Genomic DNA, 24,121 nt, shown 5'->3' on the forward strand with positions numbered 1-24,121 from the left:
GTCCGAAATGACTGGCTTCTATCGAGAGCTGTACTTGTGTCCCTTCCTTTGTACCATGTATCAAATGACCAATCTCATGATACTTTCATGATACACATAGGCATGATGAACCGAAAGACTTGAACTGTGTGATGTGAGGAGGCAGCTGAATGTTATCTATCCAACTAAAAGTAGACGTCGTCGCGTTCTCACATGAGAGCCGCGCCGTACTTGTTCTGGGAGAATGTTGCCCCGCGCCCCACTACGTCATGAATTATCCCGCAATATCCTTACTCTTTCAACATCATCTTGCTTGGCTTGTCGACTCATCCCGCAACTTATCTCAGCATTCCAATCAGCACAATCATCACTATACTGTTTTACCTTATTCGCCTAGCAGCTCAAGTCTCACAATGTCTCTCACACCAGACCCTAAAATACTGCAACGCTGCGTCGAGCTTGCAAGAGAGGCCCTCGAAGCCGGCGACGATCCCTTCGGCTCCGTGCTCGTGAGCGGAGACGGCAAAATCATTCGCGAAGACCGCAATCGTGTAAACACCGGCGAGAATGGAGACGGGAAACGCGACGGGACACTGCACCCGGAATTCACCCTCGCGCGTTGGGCGCAACTCAACCTTAGCGCCGGGGAACGGGCCAAGGCTTCGGTGTACACTTCCGGCGAACACTGCCCGATGTGCGCTGCGGCCCACGCCTGGGTTGGACTTGGACCCATTGTTTACGTCTCTTCAAGTGCGCAATTTGCTGGTTGGCTCGAGGAATTTGGGTTGAAGGCGGGTGCTAAGGTCAAGACACTTCCTATCAATGATGTTGCGCCGAGTATTGCGGTGCAGGGTCCGATTCCCGGCCTGGACGAGGAAGTCAAAGCTTTGCACAAGAGGAGGTTCCAAAAGTCATCGTAATGAGAACAAGGCTACTCGAGCCTCACAGGATGGATAGTCGAGGCGCATGACACATCACGCAACGGAGATCATCACTCGCGTGGCCGAGAGACGAGGAAGCCGTTTATCGATGCGGCAGTGTAAGTCTCTCAGCGACATAAGAATGATTCTCTTATTGGGACTTTGAATAAGTATATATATGTATGAGCTATCCACTACAATGCAACTTAGGCTTCGGGTAACCGCAAGACTCGTGTTTGTCTGACTAAAGCGCCTTCATCACCTAGGTACCGTCCGCTCTCGTAACTGCGGTGAAGGTCAGTGACTCAGTGATGTGGAAAGTGCTTAAAGATCAGCGAGACACGAACCTCCAATGAAGATTGCCAAGGGCGACATCACGACAGCCATCGAGGTACCGAATGACCTCCTGATCGACCTTCTCTCCGCAGATTGGCATCTTCGATAAAGCCAGATACCAATCGCGATAGCATTCATCGATCATGTCTCCGATCTCGTCAATGGCCTCCTGAGTAGAGTGCCCCTGAGATTTCAACAATGTGATCAAGTTGTGCTGTACACCCTGTTCCTGCAAAGATCATTGTCAACAGCTGGCCGAGAATAGATATCGCACTCGACTTACCAAATCCTTGCGATATGATAGGATGTCATTGACACTGTGCGAGAGTTAGCCAACAACCATCGCCTAACGCCATGCCAACCTACAGAATGACTAGGTCGGCCGAGATTCGTCTGCACTCTTGCAAGCTCTCATGGTCTATGACATTTGGAGGCACACTTATGCCGTGGCAAAATCTGTGAATCGTGCCGTCAGCCCACTGTTGACTCATTTGTCTTCTGGGAAGACACTCACTCAACCAGCACATAAGATGGCTGACATCCGATAGTTCCTCTTCGGAAGCCCATGTACTCCTCGACAGTGAGAGCCATGGCGGACTTGGAGCTTTGAACTCCAACTTGACTCAGCAGGCCGGAGAAGTAGTATCTGATGGAAGCTTTATAACGTTCCTGCAACTCTATGATGGTCGCGTTAGCAAACTGAAGTCATTGGCCTAGATTCTGGAAAGCATAACAATGTTGCAAAGTATTCACTACCCTTCGTAGATCTCTGCAAGTATGAGCGCGACTGTCAGCAATGTACTATTGACAAAAATTGGAGCTACAGCGCGACCATAGTAAAGTTGGACGACATACCTTTTTGAACCGATCCCAGACAGTTTGAAAAACATATCTAATTGGGTTGTCATGAAGCTGGACTGGGGCGTGGTTGTCTTCTAACACCGCAAAAGTGGCATGCAGCTCCTCCACTGCCTTGATAGGGTCATTTTTCAGATGGCCTTCATCAAATTCTGTCAAGAGTCAGCAGGCTCAGGTGAAGTCGTGTTGTCATGGTTTACTTACGGTCATCAAATGCAAATACCTTACATTGAAATCAGCTCAATTCTATCCAACCAAATTATCCCTCATTGAAGTATGACGTACCCAATTGTTCCAATCGATCATCGTTCGATATGCCTCTTCATCCGCGTATGGGACCCACATCGCATTCATGAACGCGAAGTTAGCTTGAACGTTTCTTCGGGCTTGAGCTTCACTGAGACTGAGGATCCTGTGACCATTCCATGTTAGTGTTACTCCGGAAATGGTCCTCTTCAAGAGTTTTACTAACGTTGCAATCCAACTGTCTGCCTCTCTTTTCACTTTATCGTAATTGACGTTGATGACGGGCTTCACAGACATAATCGAAGAGAAGAAGTCTGGAATACGGACATAGTTGACATTTACTTCGTCAGAGTTGATGCCAATACGCGATCGTATGTCCGACGTGCTTCCCGCTTCCGAAGAGACAGTGAAAGCCTGAGATGAAGAAAGTGAGTCTGTGAAAGTCGAAAACGAAGAGACTGGGGAGCCTGGCGACATCGTTGACTCTCCATCGTCTTCAATGTCGAAGTGGATTGGATCCATTTGACTCTTTTCGGGCATGTTGGGTACGCCGTCAGAGCCGTTTCCAACGCCCATTTGCGGGCTTCCGAAGAGGAAAGACTCTGAAGAGATCATGCTCGCTTCAACAAAAAAAGCCTTAGGAGTGTGTGTTGTAATCAGGTTTGAAGAAGGCTTGAGAGACTGAAGATGGAGTGAAATGGACAACGATGAAGGACGGAACACGCTGCTTTTCAGTTCAACCACGGATATCCACACTGTTCGCCCGGTTGGTTCATCAGTTCAAGCGACAGTTGAGAATTCCCGACATCATCCTCCGACCTTTCGCATCGTGACGACTTGGCTATGGGTCTTCAAGACTTGTCGTGCCGTATCGCTGCCCGGTTCTACGAGGGTTGTCTACCCCGGTTCCTGTTGCCTCCACAGTCCAACACCCACCACACCAAAAGATACTTGCGACTGTGCCGCAAGACTTCAGTCCGGTCAGACAAGAACGTTCGTTTACGTCAAGGAAGGATTCGTCATCCTCGCCGTCCGTATCGGCAACTCCGTTAGTGGGAAGCCTCTCGTGAGAGTCTACTGTCTCGGGCTTGTCCAGTTGTTATGATTTAGATCAGCTTCGAGTTGAGCAAACATGTCTCAGCTTCTGCAGAGTTGCCTCTTCTTGGAATGATTTCTATACTGGTTTGATTTACACAAAAAGGAAGTTTTGACTTGTTCAATGCTTCGATTCAGTAAGAAAGATGCGAATCGAGGAACACTTGACCTAGAAACTGGGCTTTTTCATAGAAGAGCAAGTAATGCCGATGAGGGTCCGCGAATGAAAGCTCAACATCATTGAATACGGGTACTTTAGGAGCTTCGAAAATTCTCATGTTGGAACGGCCCATGCTTCACATGTCTTTCTAACCGAGGGTTGTGTACGAGCTTACGAAACATTCAACTGTGAGTTATCCAAGGTGGCTCTATCCCGCCGGCAAGAGAACTGATGGATGTCTCAGACGAAGAGATAGCCTGTACAGCCATACATGGTATGAGTTCTTACGGAAGTCAAGTCTCCCAATCAACGCATTTCAAGTTAACTAGCCTTTGGAGCACGAAATGATGTCTGGCCCTGCTTCTGATTCGAATAGTTGCTGCCCAAAGAAGTTTAGATTTCCATGCCTGTACATATGGATTGTCATGACATGCCAAGTGGAACATACATTACATCGAATCTCGTCTTTTGGCCCTTGTCGATGCTCGCAAAGTCCCCATATCATCGCATCATCACTCGCAGACGTTCAACGACCGGCCTGTACAACGAGTCTGTAAGTCACCGGAGTTATGGTTCTTCAACTTGAACCCCTGTTCAATTCCCAGGTACCAGGAGCTGAATCCATCAACTTGGCGTTGGTTCAACTAGTCATGACCCGCTTCCCAGTCAAGACAGTAGACAGGGGCTTTATCGGCCTTCTTCCGCGCTGGGAAAAGCGATCATCTTCGACGAAAAGTCAAACGCCACAGGCAGAAAACTCCACAGGTGTTTGCTTTGTGGCGTCAGCTGAAGTAGGTTTACATGGGTGTTCAACTAGTCGATACTGATTAGAGTGAATCCCCGAACATCCCGACTGGGTACTGGATATTGCGGATAATCGGCCCACACCAGATTGGACGTATTGTTTGCTTGCTAAATGTGACACGCACCCAATCATTCTCATACACGTTGCCATCCCTCCGGATTCCTTGATAGATATGCATTGCAGAGCGGTTGAATCGTCTTGCAACATAGCTTCGCCCTACGGGAATTGGGTGAGCTTTCCAATGATCGTTGGGTACATGACCCGTGCCAGATGGAGTTCGCTAAGTTGACAAACATTGCTTGGACTGCTACGCCGCGTGACCGCCTCCGCGTGACAGGGGGCGCATAAATCTGGCAGCAAACAATGGTGATCTTCCTTTCGTTTCGTTGTTGGACATCTACAGACTACGCGATCCAGAAGCTCATCATCGTCAAACTGACACATGGTGGCAGAAACAACATCTCAAGTCTGTCTTACCCAGAACTCACCAGAATCAAGGGCGATAATAGGGCTATGCCCTCAAGATCCATCAGAAGATAAGGAAACTTCGAGATACTCTTTGACTTAAGAAACAAGTCTCGCACCATCATCTGGATCGTGCTCGAAAGGAGTCTTCAAGGACCAACCTAGTTGAGCCATCTAGATTTCTTTAATTGCCACAATGGCTCTACTTCAACTGCGCGAGATCCTTTTCTCGCCAAGAATTCTTGCCCTGTGCTTTTCTGTATACCTCATAGTTGGTGTTTTCTACAGAATCTTCTTCCACCCCCTTAGGAAGATCCCTGGTCCTTGGTATGCGGCAGCAACATACTGGTACGAATTTTACCAAGATGTGATTCTCAATGGCAACTACATCAAGGAGTACCCTGATCTTCACGCCAAGTATGGTCAGTAAATCTCAGAGATCTACGCAGGCGTTCCTGGTTGTGTTGTTTCCATACTGATCAGTAATGCACTGTTTAGGCCCAGTGGTTCGGGTGTCTCCCAGTCGCGTGCACGTTAGTGATCCAGATTACTTCAAAGAGTGAGTTAAGCTCCACCTACAGTATAACGTCTTCGAGGCGGACTATGCTGACTCACTTTATCAGGGCTTACGGAAGTGGCACGAAATATATCAAGGATCCCGACTTCTTCCAGAGCGCTGGTGGTATCAAGCACTCCATCATCATGTTGATTGATCCCGAGGTTCACAAAGAACGAAAGAATACGGTCCAGTCCCTCTTCTCGACCAAGCATGTTGAACACCTAGCGCCCGTCGTTCTGGATGTTGTGCAGAGAGCAATGGCAAAGGCACAGCGTGCCTTCAAGAATGACCAGCCGATTAACTTGCAACCGTTTTTCCAATGCATTACTGTAGGTTGTTCCTCAGTCCAGCTACATGATCGCAACATCGAGTTTCAGGGTGTTATCTGCGGTCTACTGGGACTAGGATGTTCAGTGCTAACCAGGTTCTAGGTTGACACTATTATGCCTGTCTTGTTTGATAGACAGTTGAATTTTGTTGATTCCGACGAAGACGAGCCGCCGTTTTTGAGCTTATTGGGCAAGTTTGTTGACAAGTTCTTCCTCACTAAGCACTTTCCCATGATCAGCCACATTGCTATGAGTTTACCTCTCAGTGTAGCAAGGACGGTTTTGCCAAGTTATGTCGCTTTTCGAGAGGTAAGTACAATCATTCCAGTTTCTTCTTTACCGTCAAATCTCAATATCTCTTGCTGACATTTAGGTAGCAATGCGCCACGTGGATCAAGGAAGACGAAGAGAAGCAGCGCGACGGCAAAAGGATAGCTGATGGTCGTAAGACATATTTTGATCTCCTTCTGGAAGCAGAGAAAACGGAGAGGCTCCACAAGCTCGGCCAAGAGGCACTCGTTGACGAAGCACTGTCTGTGTGTTTTGGCGGAACTGATACCAACAGCATTGCCCTTAGCTTTGGCACATACTTCTTGCTCAGAAACCCGGATAAGCTTCAGAAGATGTTGGACGAGTTGAAAGGCGCACCTACGAATATGGATGGCCTCTATGAGTATCATACTGTTTCTAAGCTGCCTTATCTTGTAAGTCGAAGTTGATTTGGAAGGAATTTTCAACGCAGCATACTTATTGTCCATGTTTCCAGACTGCTGTCATCAAAGAGATACTCCGGTTGGGATCTCCAGTGCCTGGTATCATTCCCCGCAGAGTCCCTGCCGGCGGCGCTTCCGTCGGAGGACATTATCTTCCGGAAGGCGTAAGTCACAGACCAGACTAGCTATGCGGTGTGCAAAATCACTGACTCTGCGTTTCTTCAAGACCACCGTTTCACAGGCTCTTCGTTTGATAAACGTCAACTCGTACATCTACTCGGAATCTGAGAGATTCATTCCTGAAAGGTGGCTTGGCAAAGCCGGCTGGGAACTGGAGAAGTACTTTGTGCCTTTCAGCAAAGGCCCCCGAGCTTGTATAGGTGTGAAGTAAGTTCACATACTCTCCACCTCACGAGTGAGAACACGAGCCTAACGTATACAGCATTGCATATCTTGAACTCTACGTGTGCTTTGCAAACCTTTTCAGCCACTTTGAGATGGAGCTATTCGACACGAACGAGAGCACCCTTAAGTGGGTAGACAATGGCGTGACAAGGCTGTTGAAGCCAATGAAAGTCAAGATCAAGTCGATTAGAGGCATTAGTCAGTGATGCATGGTCGGCAACTGCGATTGCATAGATAACTCAAATACACGTGCTTGGCATTAGACCCTAAACGCATTCCCACCCATCCGGCTTCTTGGGATCTCCTTGTCCCTTGAACACGTTTCGTGTGGGATATTTACAATGCTTCCTCTGCAGATCGACCTCCCCGGAGGCCGTCAAGCGGCTACCAAGAATGAAATTGGGTGCAACACCCTCCTCAACCCAGCGTACAATCGCCGCCAGTACGTTGGCATCTGGGTCGTAGGAGGCGAAAGTCTCTGGGTTGCCACCGATCATGCTAGCTCCAGTGCCATCGCGACAGTGCGCCATGCCAGAGACCCTGAAATACCGATAGAATTCATCCAACTCCTTCGAAGGGAGGTTCATGGTTCGTGATACATGGTTGTAGTACCTCTCAGAGTTATCACTGCTGATCGCATTGTCTTGCATGCCGTGATAATGCAGCACTTTGACTCCACGATCTTTGGCAGCGGATAAGTCTCCTTCCCACGTGGACACCTTCCACGGGTCTTGCTTAGAAGCAACAGCATAATCCTCTGGGGTCATTGTAGAAAGGTCCCAGTTTGTATCGTTGTATACAACAAAGCGCCACCAGTCCAAGGGGTATTGATGGGGTTGGCCGTTGAGAAGTCGTGCAGTCGCGTTGGAACCTGGCTGTAGTCTGGGGAAGATGTATTGCCCATCCAAGCCGTAGACTGGAGAAAATATGGCCCGCACAGTAGCGGCTTGCTCTCCGCTCAGACAGCTATCGGAAGAGCCGTCGGCGCAGATGAGTCCTTCAGGTCGGTATTGACACAAGCTCGGGTCTTCGAGGATGCCGTCTTCAAGACCGTCTAATCCGTCACACTGCTTCAAAATATCGGCATACACCAGCTCCCACTCCGCGGGAGAGAGAAATCGTGAAGTCTCATTGGTCCCTGTCTTGAGGAAAAGTTGGCCGGTCCAGTACATGAGTGCAATCAGATCGAAAGCAGGAGCACCGGCAACGATGCCGTCGTAGTCTTCCGGAAAGCTCTGGGCCTCCTTAAACCCCTGTCTACCGCCTGTGGAGCAGCCCAGATAGTATGACTTGGTGTGCTCTTTGCTGTAGTATTGCTGCGCAATCTCTTTGCCCAACTGGGCTTCAAGGTGCACGGCGCGGTAGACGTAATCCTCAATCACTCCGGGGTTATTGAGGAACGGAGCACCAGACGTTCCGTCGTGGCCATTGTTGGTGCCAATTGTGGCAAATTGGTGTGTGGCCCCGTAGTTGAGGTCGCCGTATTTGATGCATCCATTCATACCGCCATTACCAGTGCCCAAGAAACGCCCACTCCATTCTGATGGAAGCCAAGCCTCAAGGGAGATGTTGCTTGTCGGACCGGTAGTAGTGACAAAGACAACCCGACAGATATCAACGCTGGAAACTTGAAAGGGGATGGCGCATGACGGATGGTTGTCAGGGAGCGAAATGTTTGTCCCTGCTGTGATGAATGTTGTCTCGTGGATTGTCGTATTAGGAAGACTAAGACGGCTCGCAAACGATGCGCAGTCCTCGGGAGTGACAGCTCGGGCTGACCCAGCCGCCAACAGAAGTTGAAGGATTGAATAACGAGAACCTCTCATGGTTGCGAATACTGATCCGACAATGTCTACACTCCATGTCGGCACATAGAGGGTAACTTGAAGTATTATTTATTGCCATCTACTTGATGTGCCTTAAAGAGTATTACTCACCATAACGCTCTGCGCAACTACCGTGAACTGCTACCGCGCTTATCCGCAGTCCTTGAGAGAATCCGCTCTCGTGCTTGTAGCCAGTCTCCTGGGTCAAAATCCCCGCAGACGGATAAAGATCGGTTGGCGGTCACGGCTGTGTAGTCTCTGCAGAGCTGCCAGATTGACGTGGGATGGGGATAACGGAGCAATAGAGTCGATCACCTGCCGTACCAGGCTAAGGATAGTCCGGGGTAGCTTGACAGCTGGTGGGGAAGAGTTGCTTCTTCAGAGGGGCTGTTACCGCTTGTTCGAATTAGAGACGCGGGGTAACCAGCCATTTCCCTGCAAAACGACAGCCGGATTCTTGTCTTCTAGTCAGTAGGTCAGCGCAATTGACCGGTTACTGACTCTTTTCGGTGATCAAATACCTCTTATTACTCTTGTCATGATGTCTGGTCTACTCCGGTAAACCTCGGGCATCGTGAATCTCTCGGGCCTGGCCCGCTTAGCTGTTGATTCCGCGGAGGACTCGCGGACTCCGTCTGCTTACCAACTTGAGTACGATCGTGCCGGCACAAAGACGTAGGGATTGAGTCACCCCGGATTGTTTCTCGGCAATCCAGCATTGACCGTGATTTTGAGCCTGTTCAAGATTCCTAGACTTCGATACCTAGCTAGTTTCTGTTGCTGTTCCGTTCAGTTCAACATTCCAACCCGTCTTATTCCCCGTTCCTTGCAAGCCCTCTTCAAACTTTTCCTCGTTCCACGCGTCGTAGGTGCCTCCAGCTTCCTCTTCAAGTTCCCAGATTCGCATGGACACTCTACATCGCCGTCGTCTTCAGAAGAAGCAGACCCGTCGTCACCCTCATAATCACCATCTCTGCAGTCATCGTCAGTCGGGTAATCAGTGTGGTAGTCCGCCTCGTCAGCATTGGTGTCCCCCTCGGTAGCATCCACCAAGAACTCCAATTTCCTCCAAGGCGTTTCCAGAGCTGTGCAATCCTGACACCTGAAGTCCGGCTGGTTCTCTCTCAGATATGTTTTATCGCAAGCAAGTCGCGGAACCCGCGCATTGACGTATTTGCATTTCGTCAGCTTGCGGTCGAATGTACAGCCGCAGCTGGAGCATTCGTTGTCGTACCAGACGAAATGACACATGATGGGTGACTGAAGCGATGCGTTCAGGTAGTTGGAAGATGCTTTGAAACGGCTTGGTTGATTGATAATTGAACTGAGTCTTGAAACTGAATTTGGGGACTTTTTTGCTGGCTACTGCAAGGTGGTGTGTAGAAAATTAGTAAACGCAGCATCAAGTGCGGTCAGTCGCATATAAATTCCTTTCCCTGTTCTCCCTACTGAGAAATTCCACTGAATCGCATCCATTTGTTTCACTCAAGGTGAATGACGACCTCCATTCAAGGTCCGGTGGCTTAGGTTCTTTGACGTGATTGTGCCTTCTTTCATCTCAAAGGAGCCTAACAGTTGGCTAGAGCCTGACTCCCATTCACTTTCCCCGTCGGGGAGAAAGCCACCGCCTGCGCCGATATAAATAGCATCGCTTTCTTCAGCCCTCGACTACCTTATGGTTTTGATCATCGGCAAGAGTTCCAAAGACTAAGACAACAATCAATTGTTTCGCGCCTCTCAATCCTGAGAATCCGAGGGTGTAAACAATCTCGATGATTACAACAGCTCTTTCACAAAAGGCTTCTAAGAAGCCACATTATTTTGACTACTATCTCAAAAAGAGAGAAGAATACGCTTCTAGCAAAAGATTCATCTACAACCAACAACCATGTGTCGCCAATTTCAGCACAACCTCCTCTGCACCAACTGCGGCCTCGCCTACAGAACCATCCTCGGCGAATTCCAGCAATGCCAGTGGTATCACCGTCAGCGCTGTGAAACGACGACAGTGCCTGCCGGTCCCATTCGAACTGGCCTTTGCCATCAGTGCAGGCCTTCGGTACGCCAAAGACATAACCCTCGATGTCAAGACATCTGCTGCTCTGGGCGTGAACGGAGGCGCGGGCTAAGGTAGACGAGTGATTTACAGAGTACGCTGAAATAGATTCCGGGACATGTTCAGGCGTCATGGGAACAGAGTGCTACAATCGATTATTTTGCTATTCAACTGAAATAAACCATTGAACTTTCGATGTCGTGTTTTCATCAGTCATAATATCGTGGCAATCTCGAGTCGTTGACGACAGGCCGCCAAATACTCCACACATCCTTTCATCTTCTTCTTCTTCCCCCCAACATTTCCTCGGCGCTACGGGAATACTCATCAATCACAACGCCCGAATCGTCATCGTCATAAACCTCACGTTGCGGGTACAACCACCCAACATCACTCAGAATCTGCTCCAGCCTCGTCGCCTGCTCGTCTTTGTACGCCACTCTTCTGCCCGACTCGAGAAAGTAATTCAGCTCGTCCCGCAACCTGTAGGGCGACGTCTCGATATGCCAAACCCATTCTTCAAAGTCTCGCCTCGGTTCTGTGAACATTGGCTCCCAAGGCTGTATTCGTTTGTACACTGCGGGTGCCAGCGGTAGGTAAGGGCTCCAAGCCCGACGTCGGAATTCCAGGTACCCGAAAGCATGGAGTACGGCGAGCGAAAGAGTTGTGTCCTCTGACTCTGGCTCAACCTGGAAATACGTTGTGAGGCTCTCCTCCACTACGCGAGGACTTTCTGTGACAATGAAGTCGTTCTTCAAAAGTTCCATGATTTTGTTGACGGGCTCGGAGTTGAGGTCGATGATACTGCGGTCTTTGATAACAGGGACATCAACCATTTCGTGCTGCAGCCTCGCCTCGTCGACGCACTTCATGCCAACCCTGAGACCGCAAAGCCGGCAAAACGAGACCTGCTCCTGCTCGTCTTCGTCGCAAAGATCACAGTTGGCCATGCAGAACACCGTCTCGAGACACTGCCCCTCCTCTCTCGTGACCCATACATCGACTATCAAAGCCTGGAACAAACGAATGGCCTCCTCGTCATATTCCCGTCTCTCGAGGAGAACGACGGCGATGTCTCGCATGAGATGCTTGTGCTGAGCAAACGTGCGAGTTTCGATGTCCGTCAATTCCGCAATGTAGCGCTTTAAGTAAACGTCAATGACTTTTGTCGCCTCACTGCTCAGGCCCCTGTGCGGCAAATTGATCGCCATGTCTAAAGGCGTATGCATATCGCTGTCCTTGACATCAAGCATCCGTTGGAAGTGGTCGACGCCAGTCTCGGCTTTCAACTTCTCGCACGCGGAGTATACTAGCGTGGCCATTTCAGAAGCTTGCTGATGGTGGTATGATCCGTCGGTATGCAGCACATTGTCGCCGTAATAGTCAACGTTCTCGATAAAAGACGCTAGCTGAGGATGTTCGAGCAGCACCTCAATCACCTTGACACACTCGTACAAGGAGGCAACCCGCAGCGCCGACCTCCACGTAGTGGAAGTATCTCCAGGCCACTTCTGGCCCTTTGCCGGATCCGCGCCCTTGTCGAGCAAAAGCCGGACAGTCGGGACGTCTCCGGCCCTGCAGGCCTCTCCGAGCACCGTGAACCCGGTTGAGCTGACGACATCATCAATGCCGAGGCCGTTTTGGAGCAGCAGATCGATGATCTTGTAGGCCGCCCCGTTGTCCTCGGAAACTGTGCTACAGACACATGATGCTCCCATTGAGCATCGTGCTGTGATGTCGGCGCCTTTGTCCAGAAGAAAGTGGACCAGTTGGAGGTTGCCATCTTCGCAGGCTACCATAAGAGGAGTTTTGCCGTCATAAGAGGGGACTTCCAGTGCCTCTGGCGACATTTCGTAGAGCAATTGCGCAATTTCTAGCCTTCCCGATTCGCAGGCCAACCAAAGCGGTGTTTCCTGCCAATGGCATGAGGCCAGGCTGGGTTGAGCACCCGCATCGAGGAGACACCGCACAATCTCAATGTGTCCGTCTCTGGCAGCGATGTGAAGAGGTGTCTCGTAGACTAGTCCTTCTTCGCACTGGTAGGTCACCAGGGCTGGCTCGTGTTCGATAAGAACTTTGGCAGTCTCAATGTTGTTTTCTTCCACGGCCCGGTGGAGGGGAGTGGTGAGGCACCCGGGGATGTAGGACAAGAAACGTTTCGTGTCAGCACCGTGGGCGAGAAGCAACCGCGTGACCTCCGGCTCCATATCGCTCGCCTCGATGAGGATATGCTGGAAGTCTGGGTTGTCCGGGACGTAGTTGATGCTTGGTGGTAAAGGATTCTCGAGTAAAGCTTTGATCATCCCCATAGCGATGTCTTCGTCGTCGAGCATGGCGGCGTCCAGAGGACCTGGCAGTCCGTAGGCTTCTTCGAGGGTTGGGTCCGCTCCGTGCCGCAGGAGGAGTTCTACCATGTTTTGGTCCTTGTAGTCTACGGCCACCATTAATGGGGACTTGGCGTACTTTTTCGACTTCCAATTCAACGTATTGATGGGCGACTGGTAGGCGAGGAGCAGCTCGACTATGTCGGTGTTGCCCGTGCTGATATCAACCTCGCTTTCTTCCACACTAGAATTTTCCCAGTCAGCTTGCTGTTCAAGGAGTGATATAGGCTTAACAAGAAAGCACTGTACGAGCCATCGAGAGGGTCCAGAACCCAACGTACCTTTCCTTGTTTTTCGTCGTCCTCGCCATTTCAACCGCTATCAAAAGGGGCGTCTGGTCAAGCGATGCAGGGTGACGACATGGACTTGCCCCAGCTTCCAACAGTAGCTCTACCGCCTTGAAGTTATCGTCAACGATGGCAAAGCTTAGCGCAGTCCGGCGGATAAACTTCTTTCGATCGCCCGAAATACCGTTGGAGAGAAGCTCTAGGTCGACATCAGGTCGTCTCAGAAGATGCGGTAGCCAATCGTTGCCCAGCGGGCCTGTCAACAAATGAATTGCAGCGTATCCCATGCCATCTAGCTGATTGATATCTTCAACTCTGTCCAAGAGGAGCATGAAGATGTCGAAGTTTTGTTCGGTGATGGCAGCTGTTAAGGGTAACTGAAGGTTCGGCCATGGGAAATGCAAGCTCAGATCGACACCGTAGTCAATCAAGAGTCTGGCAACCTCATTGTGATGTTGCATGATTGCTTCGCGGAGGGGATGCATGATTGGCGGGTGTATGCTTAACATGTCAGGCCTGGCTCCCGCTCGGAGGAGCAGCTCGACCATGGCAGCATCTCCTACACTGCAAGGGTTGACTAGGGGCGTTTCGCCCCATTTATCCGAGATATTCGGATCAGCCCCGGCATCAAGGAGTGATGTGACCAATCGTGCCATCAGGCCTTCGTCGCGCGTTCTCAGGTGCGTGCATAATATCATCAAAGCGGTATCGCCCCTCACCGAGCCTCGCTCGTTAACGTCTTTGGTCCGCTTCAGGAAGTATTTGACCATGTCGAGTTGTCCCTCTGCTGAGCCTGCCGCATGCATCAGAGGAGTATGGCCGAAGAAGTTGTGTACCGAGAAACAAGAGTCGGGCCTCCAATATTCAATGAGCCTGGCAATTCCAGGGGTTTGTTTACGCTCGTACAAGTACCGCCATGTCTGTCTGAGAAGCTCATTCTTCCAAGACCACGCCTCTCCTCTCCCTGCCCACTGAATTTCGTGGGTCAGATGGCCAATATTAGCATCAATGAATGTGAACACGGGAGAGACGAAGGTGTCATCTATCACCATCCGATGATGTGTAAATTCAATGTTCCAGGAGTAATGCGCTGACCAGGTTCTGTAGTTCGCAGAGTTGACGAAATCGCCCAGCAGGGGGAGCAGTCTGACCATCTTGTCGCCCGCACGACGGAGATGTTCTCTCCAGTTGTTTGCCGCATATGAGAAGAACGGGTGACGCACTGAGATGTTGGGAGGCATGATCGACTTGAAGCTTCTAAAGTCAGATCCGAAGAGGTACTTTATACACAGGAATGCCATGTTTGCGTGCTGCTCTTTCTCGCTGAGGTAGTAACGTCTGACGTGGTAGATCAGAGAAGGATGACTGATTCTGAAATCCTCTTCATCCAAAGAATTAATGAGTCTGGGGCACCGTTGTCTCAAGAAGTTGGGGAGGTCGAGGAATCTCAAGTTGGGGTCTCCGTGAAGACAGGCGATTGCATCGCATATTTCGGCTCTGGTGGGTATACCGAGATAGCCGAGTACGATTTGCACAGCTGACAGAGCATATTTCCCATCCTCGTCGATGGTCTGAAACAATGGTAGGAGATCTCTGTCGTAGTATTTCCCCAGGCTAGAAGGGCACGGGAACACTCTTCCACTGAAGGAGAATCCCTCGCCATCTTCGGTCGTACTCATTGCGTCTTCGATGGAGTATTTTGCGAACCAAAAGAACGACTCCGATTTATTCTTGATCCAAGATCGGATCCCTTCTGGCGGCCCGTTCAGATCCCGAAGCGTGGACAGGATGTCCAACTCCCTGTCCACGTAAGTGCCGATGTCTTTGCGAATTGCAGAATCAGTCATCTGGATCCTAGCGGAGTTGGGTACGCAGGAGTTCAGATTCAAAATCTCGCAAGCGCTATACGTGAATAAGAACTTGAACCTGACAGTTTCGCGCGGATAACCTTGTCCTGGAAGAGAAGGGCCGGTAGCTGGGGACGAGCGAGCCACCGGGTGGTCAAGGAGACTTCCCACAAGGCGGAGGAACTCCCGGGCATAGGTAACATCACAGTCATCCAGACCATCCACGATGAGGAAAACAGCCGTAGTCTTCAGCGGGCCCGTACTATATTGCATCTGGCTCATGATGTCGCGTAGGATGTCAAACAGTGCCGGCAGCTCGAAGTGGCTTCTCAGCTTCTGCCATTTATAGTAAGGCGCTATAGACTCAGACCAGACTGGCCGCAGTTGAATAAGCGATCGGACGAAGTACTGGGCGATTGGTGGCTTCTTGTTCCCAACAGTGCTGACGTTGCAAAAGAACGAGAGCACTATATTGTTATCTGGAGGAGATCGAGGCCGGTCCCAGGACAGGTGGTTGGCGATGGACTTGGCCAAGTGAGTTTTGCCGCATCCCGTGGCGCCCTGGACAAAAAGGCCTGCGGTCTTGTTGGACTTGACCCAGCTTTTGAAGAAGTCGTGGGACTGTATCCAGGTACAAGTATCTGGTGTCGGATGTATATCGTGTCCGAGATGATGCTCGTCCCATCGGCCGAGTTTGTTGACGAGGATGTCTCGGTGCCTTTTTTTGTCGGCTAAATGTAGATTAGATCACAGATTTCTCTTCGAGAGAACATTTTATTGGGATGAGAAGAGGTCATGCTTACCAGCTTCTTTCTTCTTGGCCCACAAACTAAATGCCTCGTTGGCCTGATCTCGCGGTGGTGGGCCCATGGGAATCCCACTTCGTGGTGGCGGCGGCAGAGACACTGGGGGTCCTATGAAATAACCTTCAGTTTCTATTTACTCAACTGATTCTCATGAGTCGTCGTTACCTGGCGGGCCCGGCGGGCCTGGAGGCCCAGGAGGCCCAGGAGGTGGTGAAGGGGGCGGGGGATTAGCTGTCGTGGGTGCCAAAGGGGGTGGCGGCACGAAGAACACTCGTTTGTTGGTTGAAGACGATAGCTTTGTCATCATATCGCCAACCTGATCTGCCAACAGGCTGTATATCTTATCTGAGGGGGATGGGAACTGCGTTAACTGGAAGTGATGGCAAGCTACCAGCGAGTTCTGGCCCTGTGTTGGATCCATATCGGCCCGTCGTTTGGGCACAAGCTAGTCCACTGATGAGTTTTTGGTCCGCAAGTGCCATGGAAAAGAAGAAGGCTCCCTCACCAAAGTCTTGTAGGTTGTACCATCTTCAGACGTAATTTCAACTCGACGCGTGGCAATGAAGTTGAGAATTGTCAAGTCTAATGGCGCCTGTGTGAGAAAAGTCTTGTTGACTTCTCGAACAGCTTCCGCAAATTGTCTGACATCGTCAACGGACGGTCTTGTGGAGTGCTTCAGTAGAGTCGCTGCCACTGTTGATTTAACAGCTTCCAGGACTCCCTCGGAGTCTGTTGCATGGTGAACTGTATCGAGAAAGACGACGCCGACAGTGGACCCTTTGACAGCGAAGTATTCTAGATAGTTGGAAGATAGCTCAATTGCCTGCAGTCGATTGGTGTTGAGCTATGAAGTCTATTGAAGAGAGCAGCTAACAACATACCTTTTTCACAATGATTCCTCCAAGCCCGTGAGCAATGAAAACAGTAGAGCCGCCCTAGGAACACTCGCATAAGTTCCATACGTCCAATCAAGCGTTGTTGATCGATTTTACTGACAGGATATTTGCTGTAGTTGGATATCATCGATATCAACAGCTCGTCGGCATGGAGCGCGATGCTCGCAGGCGTCATGTTTGCCGCCGGGTCCGAATTGTATCCATAGGTCCAAACACGGACTGAATCCTTGAAGCTCCCGAGAAAGTCGGGGTCTGAGATCCAGGTTTTGCCAGATTCATCATGGTGCCAGCTTGACTTGGGGGACCCGCCCAAGTCATGGACACATATGAGACTGCAGTGTGTAAGCTTGATTAAGATCTTTAGAGGGTTCTACGAATTCTCACTTCACGAGAGGTCTCCATCCTGGCGGCACATGGTTCATGTGGATTGGGTAAACAACGTCGAGGCTGGGGATGATCATGGCGAAGGCACAGTGGGTGAAGAGCCACGGGTGGCGCGATCGCGATAGTTCCTCGCCTCCTCAGTGTCCCCGGCAGCTGGTTACGGGTGAGGTTGACGCGCTGATTTCGTTGAGAACTGTCGATTGCTACATAGACGCATGGCAGAAAGTATCACACCGCCCACATCAGGCTGCGACACTTAAGATGAGGCCATGATGATGACCACAGGCCGTGGTCTCTAGGCGGCAACCTCATGTGAGGAGATGTTGCTGTTAGGGCTGAGCGATTGGACGTGACGCTAGCGGGCTGCAGGCGTAGCGGGGGTGAATTCGCTTCTGGCCCCCAACTTGGATCAGGCTTCCTAATGGCTGACATGCATTGCCAGCGCAGCCTCTGCTGACATTTTCATCGTGTGCGGCTGAGGCCTGTTTGTCCGACTCTAGGGTTGTTGTGAGAGGCTCTTGTCAGCCGGTTTAAATGGTTGAGAGGTCAAGGTGTTGCATTTGGTGTCACTGCCGGGTTAATTGCAACAAGTCCCATTATTTGGCTTTGCCGGGCTGTCATTAATATGTCTGCATTTATTCTTGTTCTGGATTCGAGACCGAATTGTACGATTGCGGATAATTGAGTAGCTATTCCTGTATGAACTGAAATCAGCAAATACGCAGCGGTGCAACAACATTTTTTTCAAGATCCAATTCATCAGAATCAATCAACCAACTCCTGATGCGGATCAGTCAAGCATGCCCATCGTGTAAGCCTGCCTTAGTCTGACTTACAGGAAACGCAGGATCAAAAGAACAAGTTCCGAGACGAGTGGAGCAAGCCCGTGAAAGCCGACCTTTGCAAAGCATGATGGAGCTTTGAGACGAGGTTGATAGATCTTGACATCCGATTCAGGGCCCAAGGTCGTTGGCGTTGGGTGTTGAAGGAGGTAGAAATGATGGAAATACCTTCGAGACCGCCAGTCGAGCCCAGCTGGCAGCACTGTCAGTCAATTAAACGCGTGGTGGGGCCGCGCGAGGGAAGGCGCGTCATGACCTCAGCGAAGAAAGTGCAGGCGCGTCAACGTCGTGCTCGACCCTTCCTTTCCTGCCAGCCCCCGGCCGTCATCCCCCACCAATTCTCTACTGCTGCCTTTGCTGCATTCTTTCTTCAACCCTTTACGCAACGGACAAGTCACTATATTTGTGCTGCCACTCGAAACGCTCTTCGATCCCACGACTGATCAAACAAATCTTCTCGTCATATTAACCAAAGTGCCCAGCGGCAGTTCGGCGAAATGGGTATCAAGCATCTCTTCCAGATCATCAAGGAGGAGGCTCCCGATGCGATCAAGGAGGGAGAGATCAAGGCGCACTTTGGTCGCAAAGTTGCCATCGTGAGTCCATCCCAATCACCAAGTCATTCCGACGCCCACTAACTGAGAGCAGGATGCGTAGGGTCGCCATCGAAACCCTATAGCTCGCGCTTGCTAACAGAACCCCAGGTCCATGAGCATTTACTCCTTCCTCATCGCCGTCCGATCCGATGGCCAACAGCTCATGAACGAGAGCGGAGAGACAACATCACATCTCATGGGTCTCTTCTACCGTACACTCCGAATGGTCGACAACGGAATCAAGCCCCTATATGTCTTCGATGGTGCCCCGCCTAAGCTCAAGTCTGGCGAGCTCGCCAAGCGATTCCAGAGAAAGCAGGAGGCTACCGAGGGTCTCGAAGAGGCTAAGGAGACTGGTACCGCTGAGGAGGTTGAGAAGTTCTCCCGGAGAACAGTGCGGGTGACCCGTGAGCACAATGAGGACTGCCGGAAGCTTCTGAAGCTCATGGGCATCCCCTTCATCATTGCGCCCACTGAGGCTGAGGCTCAGTGTGCTGTCCTTGCTCGTGCAGGCAAGGTATATGCCGCCGCCAGTGAGGATATGGACACTCTCACTTTTGATACCCCGATCCTACTCCGTCACTTGACGTTCAGCGAGCAGCGCAAGGAGCCCATCCAGGAGGTTCACATTGAGAAGGTGCTAGAAGGCCTTGGCATGGAGCGGAAGCAGGTATGTCTCTCCTGGATGACGATTCTACGAGGGTGAGCACGTCGTAACTTATGATACGAACAGTTTGTCGACTTGTGTATCCTCCTCGGCTGCGATTACCTTGACCCCATCCCGAAGGTCGGTCCTTCGACAGCTCTCAAGTTGATTCGCGAGCACGGCGACCTGGAGACACTAGTCGAGGCTTTCAAGAATGACCCGAAGCAAAAGTACGTCATTCCGGACGACTGGCCGTACCAAGATGCCCGAGAGCTCTTCCTTAACCCCGATGTCCGAAAGGCGGACGACCCGCTTTGCGACTTTAAGTGGGAGAAGCCCGATATGGAGGGACTGGTGCAGTATCTCGTCACAGAGAAGGGCTTCTCTGAGGACCGTGTGCGCTCAGCAGGCGCCCGCTTGGAGAAGAACTTGAAGAGCAACCAGCAAGTCCGCCTCGACGGTTTCTTCAAGGTGATTCCCAAGACAGAGGAGGAGAAGGCTGCGCACAAGCGAAAGCTGGATGCCAAGAACGATGAAAAGAAGAAGAAGCAGAAGTTGGAGAAGAAGGAGAAGGCTGCTGCCAAGTCTAAGCCTCGTGGGGCCTAGATGGACGTAGTGGTCGGCGGTTGGACAGGGGTGGCTGGATTGCTGCGTGTGGTCTTCGCTTTGAGAATGATTGTCTATTAAAGAAAGGGCGGGACGGAACGGTGCCTTTTACGGATTGATTTAGTGTGGTATTCGGCGTTGGGGGGTCAAAAAGGAGACCCGTTGCTCTTGGGAGGCAATGTGGATTGAATGTCTTGGTAGGGATTGCTACGAATTGAGGACCAATCTTCATAGCTCGATACCTTTCAGATACAGATTATTTTCAAATATAGATTACTGATAATAACCTGGAAACTCATCTACAGGCAAAAATGCAGTGCCCGTATCCGTCCAGACAGCCAGCCTCCCCCATGAGATTGGTGGGACTGTGCAGACTAACCCACGTGCTAATAAGGTAGACGACTACTTCGTAGCATGCCGAAGACAAGCCATGGGTCGGTAATTTTGTCCCACGGGGTAATTTACTAATTCAGTAATTGCCAACGCCATCTAGGTTCTCCGCGTTCTACCTGTCGGTGTAGGAGGTCGGTTGTCGGGAGATCATGTGCCTGACTCGAAGCGCATTGGATGCAAAGCGGATGCGTATCGTCGATGCTCACCTCTCCGCCTCTGAGTGATGACTGTTGTGCCACGGGCAGCGAAGCGGCGGCAGAGAGGACCCACCTCACATGACCATCGACGGGAGTCCCATTGGCCAGTCACCTTTGGCAAAGATGCCGAGGTTGATCCACACCTCGCGAACCGGAAACGGGCCACCCTTCGATGACATCAGCCGAAGAAGAGGGAGGTGCGACGCCCGAAACAGAAATCGGGAATCACATGTTGCGCAAAGGGAGAGAGAGTCGCACCAAAACACACGGCTGCAGTTGAGCACCAGTCGCATTCTTGTAAACTTTTTTGATCCAGGCCGGAGGGAGGGGTCTTCCACCCGCCAGGCCAAAAAAAAAAAAAAAGACAATGGACGGCGCGCAAACTTGCGACTGGGGAGAGGCTGCACGAGACCACATGACACGGATTAGCGCACCTGGATGCCGCCGATGGGGACTAGTGCGACGGCTCCCCAAGCTCACTCTGGAGTCGGTTTCCCGTTCGCCAGCCTCCGGACCAATCCAATGGCACTTGATTGTGGTTGATTTCGGCCATGGCCAGTCGCGTCCGCTGCAATTTCAGTGACTGATGCTACCCGCGGCCTTAGTATCCTTACTCACTCCGTACTGCAGATTTCCCCACACAATGGGGGCCCGTCCCCGAATTTCCGCATGCTTTTTGTTTCTGGCTTGATTTGTACTCCGTAAGGTAGTGTACTAGTATCTCTGTCTGCGACCACGAGAGGTGTGGGGGAACTTTGGGAATCTTCAGGCCAACAAACACAACTGGATGATGGCATTGAAAGACCTCGCGAGCGTGGAGGACCGCTGCACAAGACACTTAATGTGCCGGTAATCGATTGCATTGCTATCCAGGTAGACTCGTTGCAATGCCTCGGTGCAGAGGTACTTGCATGTCCCGTGGTGCTGCACTGAGGCTGCGGCTGTGTCCGCACACGCATCCCCTGGGTCAAACGTGCAAGGTGACGAGAGCCCGTCGAAAGAGGTAGGTACCTTTCCTGGCCATCTGCACCCCAGCTTCACCCCGAGGCGGGAAGGGGTACTTTCCCCAGCCAATCTGGATGTACTCCGTACCTAAACCCTCCTGGGTAAGCAGGTCCAATGGAAGGTAACCCTCTCCCAGAAATCAAAGGGCAGGTGCCTCTCCCATTTTACCTTGGGCTTACCTTCCCGCGTCCGCAAGCATGTGATTGTCTGGCCTGCGCTTGAGCTGCTGGCCCATTTGCCGACCTTGGCCGTCGCGACTCGTTTCTTTGACACCATTTCCCCAGACACATCCTCTTCCGGCAAGACCTCTTTAAACATTGTTATCCCCCTCGTCCTTCTTCGTTTTCCTCTCCCCTGGTTCATCTCTCCTGTCATCCCACAGTCAAACGACGAATACCCATCCCACGAGTCTGCCGTAGATAGCACCCACATACTCCACAGCATCGTACGACAGAGTAATCATCGGTCACAATGTCCAAGACCTTCACCACTGGCGACGTTGCGTCGCATAACAAGCCTGACGACTTGTTCATCATCGTCGACGGCGACGTCTACGACCTCACAAAGTTCCAGGATGACCACCCTGGTATGTTCAGTTCTGCCATTCTCTTTGCCTCTGCTCCAGCCTCTGCTTCCCAAAACCACCCCACGCATGCCTCTCTAACTGACCTCCTCAGGTGGCAAGAAGATCCTCCAGCGCGTCGCCGGAAAGGACGCCTCCAAGCAGTTCTGGAAGTACCACAACGAGGGTATCCTGAAGAAGTACAAGGCCAAGCTGCACGTCGGCTCCCTCGACTCCAAGCCCAAACCCGTCGAGGCCGCACCCGCTGCCGCCGCTCCCGTGCCCAAGAAGGCCGCCCCCAAGAAGGTCGTTGCCAGCAGCACCGAAGAGTCCGAGCCCATGGATCCCTTTGGTGATTTGGTCCCCTACGCCGACCCCAACTGGTACCAGGCAGTAAGTGCAATCGTAATTCACCTCTGATGCTTATCATTCTCTGACATTTTGCCTACAGTACCACACTCCCTACTACAACGAGACACACGCTGCCCTCCGCACCGAAATCCGCGAATGGGTCGAGACAAATGTCGAGCCCTTCGTGGGTGAATGGGACGAGAAGAAGGAGGTTGACCCCTCCATCTACAAGCAGATGGGTGAGCGCGGTTACCTTGCCGGTCTGCTCGGTGTCCACTACCCTACACAGTACACCAACAACACCGTTGCGTCGGTGGCTCCTGAGAACTGGGATCTCTTCCATGAGATGCTTCTGACCGACGAGCTGTCTCGCGCAGCATCAGGTGGCTTTGTCTGGAACGTCATTGGTGGTTTCGGCATTGGCTGCCCGCCCCTGGTCAAGTTTGGCCAGAAGGCTCTCGTTGACCGTATCCTGCCCGGCATTCTCAACGGTGACAAGCGCATCTGCTTGGCCATTACCGAGCCCGATGCCGGCTCTGACGTTGCCAACTTGACTTGCGAGGCTAAGCTCAGCGAGGATGGAAAGCACTTCATCGTCAACGGCGAGAAGAAGTGGATTACTAACGGTATCTGGTGCGACTACTTCACCACCGCTGTCCGCACGGGTGGCGAGGGCATGAACGGTGTCAGCTTGCTGCTTATCGAGAGAGGGCCTGGTGTCACGACAAGGCGGATGGACTGCCAGGGTGTCTGGTCCAGCGGTACCACCTACATCACCTTTGAGGATGTCAAGGTACCTGTTGAGAACTTGCTCGGCAAGAAGAACCAGGGCTTCAGAGGTATGTGACCATTCTCAGTGCCAAGACCAAAGTACGTTACTAACATGCTTTAGTGATCATGACCAACTTCAACCACGAGCGTATTGGTATCATCATCCAGTGCCTGCGCTTCTCTCGTGTGTGCTACGAGGAGTCCGTCAAGTACGCCAACAAGCGTCGTACCTTTGGCAAGAAGCTCTACGAGCACCCCGTCATTCGTCTCAAGCTTGCGCATATGGCCCGCCAGATTGAGGCCTCATACGCATGGCTCGAGAACCTCATCTTCCAGTGCCAGAAGATGGGTGAGACCGAGGCCATGCTCAAGCTTGGTGGTGCCATTGCTGGCCTCAAGGCCCAGAGCACCGTCACCTTTGAGTTCTGCGCTCGTGAGGCGTCGCAGATCTTCGGTGGTCTGTCGTACTCTCGCGGTGGCCAGGGCGGCAAGGTCGAGAGACTGTACCGCGACGTCCGCGCATACGCCATTCCCGGTGGCAGTGAGGAGATTATGCTCGACTTGAGCATCCGGCAGAGCATGCGTGTGCACAAGGCACTCGGCATGAAGTTGTAAGCGGCAACGTCGGGAAGGGCAGTGGATGAACAAGAAAGACTATTACGTCATGTATGAATAGATTAGGTTGGACATCTTCTCATTTGTCGGGGCGTTTTGCATGGAGGCAGAGCTCAGTCCAGGAATCTAGATGAATACATGGCTCACTTTGATTACTTCATATATTTATGTCTATCCTCTT

General features: G+C 51.4%; 7 protein-coding genes across 7 annotated transcripts; 4 read left to right on the forward strand and 3 right to left on the reverse strand.

Moving 5' to 3' along the window:
* Positions 1 to 392: 392 nt before the first annotated feature.
* Positions 393 to 899, forward strand: HER10_EVM0008692 (cytidine and deoxycytidylate deaminase zinc-binding region; the record flags this gene model as incomplete). Its single annotated transcript, XM_035478204.1, has 1 exon — positions 393 to 899. One exon carries the CDS (start codon positions 393 to 395, stop codon positions 897 to 899), a length of 507 nt encoding a protein of 168 aa, XP_035326274.1.
* Positions 900 to 1,105: 206 nt separating this feature from the next.
* On the reverse strand, positions 1,106 to 2,915 carry HER10_EVM0007807 (uncharacterized protein; the record flags this gene model as incomplete). Its single annotated transcript, XM_035477351.1, has 8 exons — positions 1,106 to 1,184; positions 1,247 to 1,464; positions 1,519 to 1,552; positions 1,750 to 1,934; positions 2,091 to 2,245; positions 2,298 to 2,316; positions 2,379 to 2,505; positions 2,566 to 2,915. The coding sequence occupies 8 exons, from the start codon at positions 2,913 to 2,915 to the stop codon at positions 1,106 to 1,108; spliced, it is 1,167 nt and encodes a 388-aa protein (XP_035326243.1).
* A 2,145-nt stretch (positions 2,916 to 5,060) lies between these two features.
* HER10_EVM0013121 (uncharacterized protein) lies at positions 5,061 to 7,076 on the forward strand (the record flags this gene model as incomplete). The annotated part of the gene is made up of 8 exons (XM_035482488.1): positions 5,061 to 5,286; positions 5,363 to 5,423; positions 5,488 to 5,752; positions 5,855 to 6,061; positions 6,130 to 6,456; positions 6,519 to 6,629; positions 6,692 to 6,852; positions 6,908 to 7,076. The coding sequence occupies 8 exons, from the start codon at positions 5,061 to 5,063 to the stop codon at positions 7,074 to 7,076; spliced, it is 1,527 nt and encodes a 508-aa protein (XP_035326394.1).
* A 60-nt stretch (positions 7,077 to 7,136) lies between these two features.
* HER10_EVM0011701 (tannase and feruloyl esterase) lies at positions 7,137 to 8,696 on the reverse strand (the record flags this gene model as incomplete). The annotated part of the gene is made up of 1 exon (XM_035481124.1): positions 7,137 to 8,696. One exon carries the CDS (start codon positions 8,694 to 8,696, stop codon positions 7,137 to 7,139), a length of 1,560 nt encoding a protein of 519 aa, XP_035326355.1.
* Positions 8,697 to 10,964: 2,268 nt separating this feature from the next.
* HER10_EVM0011917 (ankyrin) lies at positions 10,965 to 18,342 on the reverse strand. The gene is made up of 8 exons (XM_035481329.1): positions 17,357 to 18,342; positions 17,073 to 17,304; positions 16,958 to 17,011; positions 16,582 to 16,899; positions 16,242 to 16,521; positions 16,074 to 16,184; positions 13,418 to 16,001; positions 10,965 to 13,320 (listed from the first exon to the last, which is right to left on the reverse strand). Exons 1-8 carry the CDS (start codon positions 17,431 to 17,433, stop codon positions 11,028 to 11,030), a joined length of 5,949 nt encoding a protein of 1,982 aa, XP_035326359.1. The 5' UTR covers positions 17,434 to 18,342; the 3' UTR covers positions 10,965 to 11,027.
* Positions 18,343 to 18,521: 179 nt separating this feature from the next.
* Positions 18,522 to 20,303, forward strand: HER10_EVM0001407 (XPG domain-containing protein). Its single transcript, XM_035471155.1, has 4 exons — positions 18,522 to 18,794; positions 18,847 to 18,851; positions 18,903 to 19,464; positions 19,528 to 20,303. The coding sequence occupies exons 1-4, from the start codon at positions 18,696 to 18,698 to the stop codon at positions 20,044 to 20,046; spliced, it is 1,185 nt and encodes a 394-aa protein (XP_035326052.1). The 5' UTR covers positions 18,522 to 18,695; the 3' UTR covers positions 20,047 to 20,303.
* A 1,520-nt stretch (positions 20,304 to 21,823) lies between these two features.
* Positions 21,824 to 24,064, forward strand: HER10_EVM0003849 (acyl-CoA dehydrogenase domain-containing protein). The gene is made up of 4 exons (XM_035473512.1): positions 21,824 to 22,227; positions 22,319 to 22,596; positions 22,655 to 23,393; positions 23,447 to 24,064. The coding sequence occupies exons 1-4, from the start codon at positions 22,113 to 22,115 to the stop codon at positions 23,938 to 23,940; spliced, it is 1,626 nt and encodes a 541-aa protein (XP_035326126.1). The 5' UTR covers positions 21,824 to 22,112; the 3' UTR covers positions 23,941 to 24,064.
* The last annotated feature ends 57 nt before the right edge of the window (positions 24,065 to 24,121 follow it).

The sequence above is a fragment of the Colletotrichum scovillei genome, assembly GCF_011075155.1.
Source record: "Colletotrichum scovillei strain TJNH1 chromosome Unknown Contig00012, whole genome shotgun sequence".
In the NCBI taxonomy this organism is placed as follows: domain Eukaryota; kingdom Fungi; phylum Ascomycota; class Sordariomycetes; order Glomerellales; family Glomerellaceae; genus Colletotrichum; species Colletotrichum scovillei.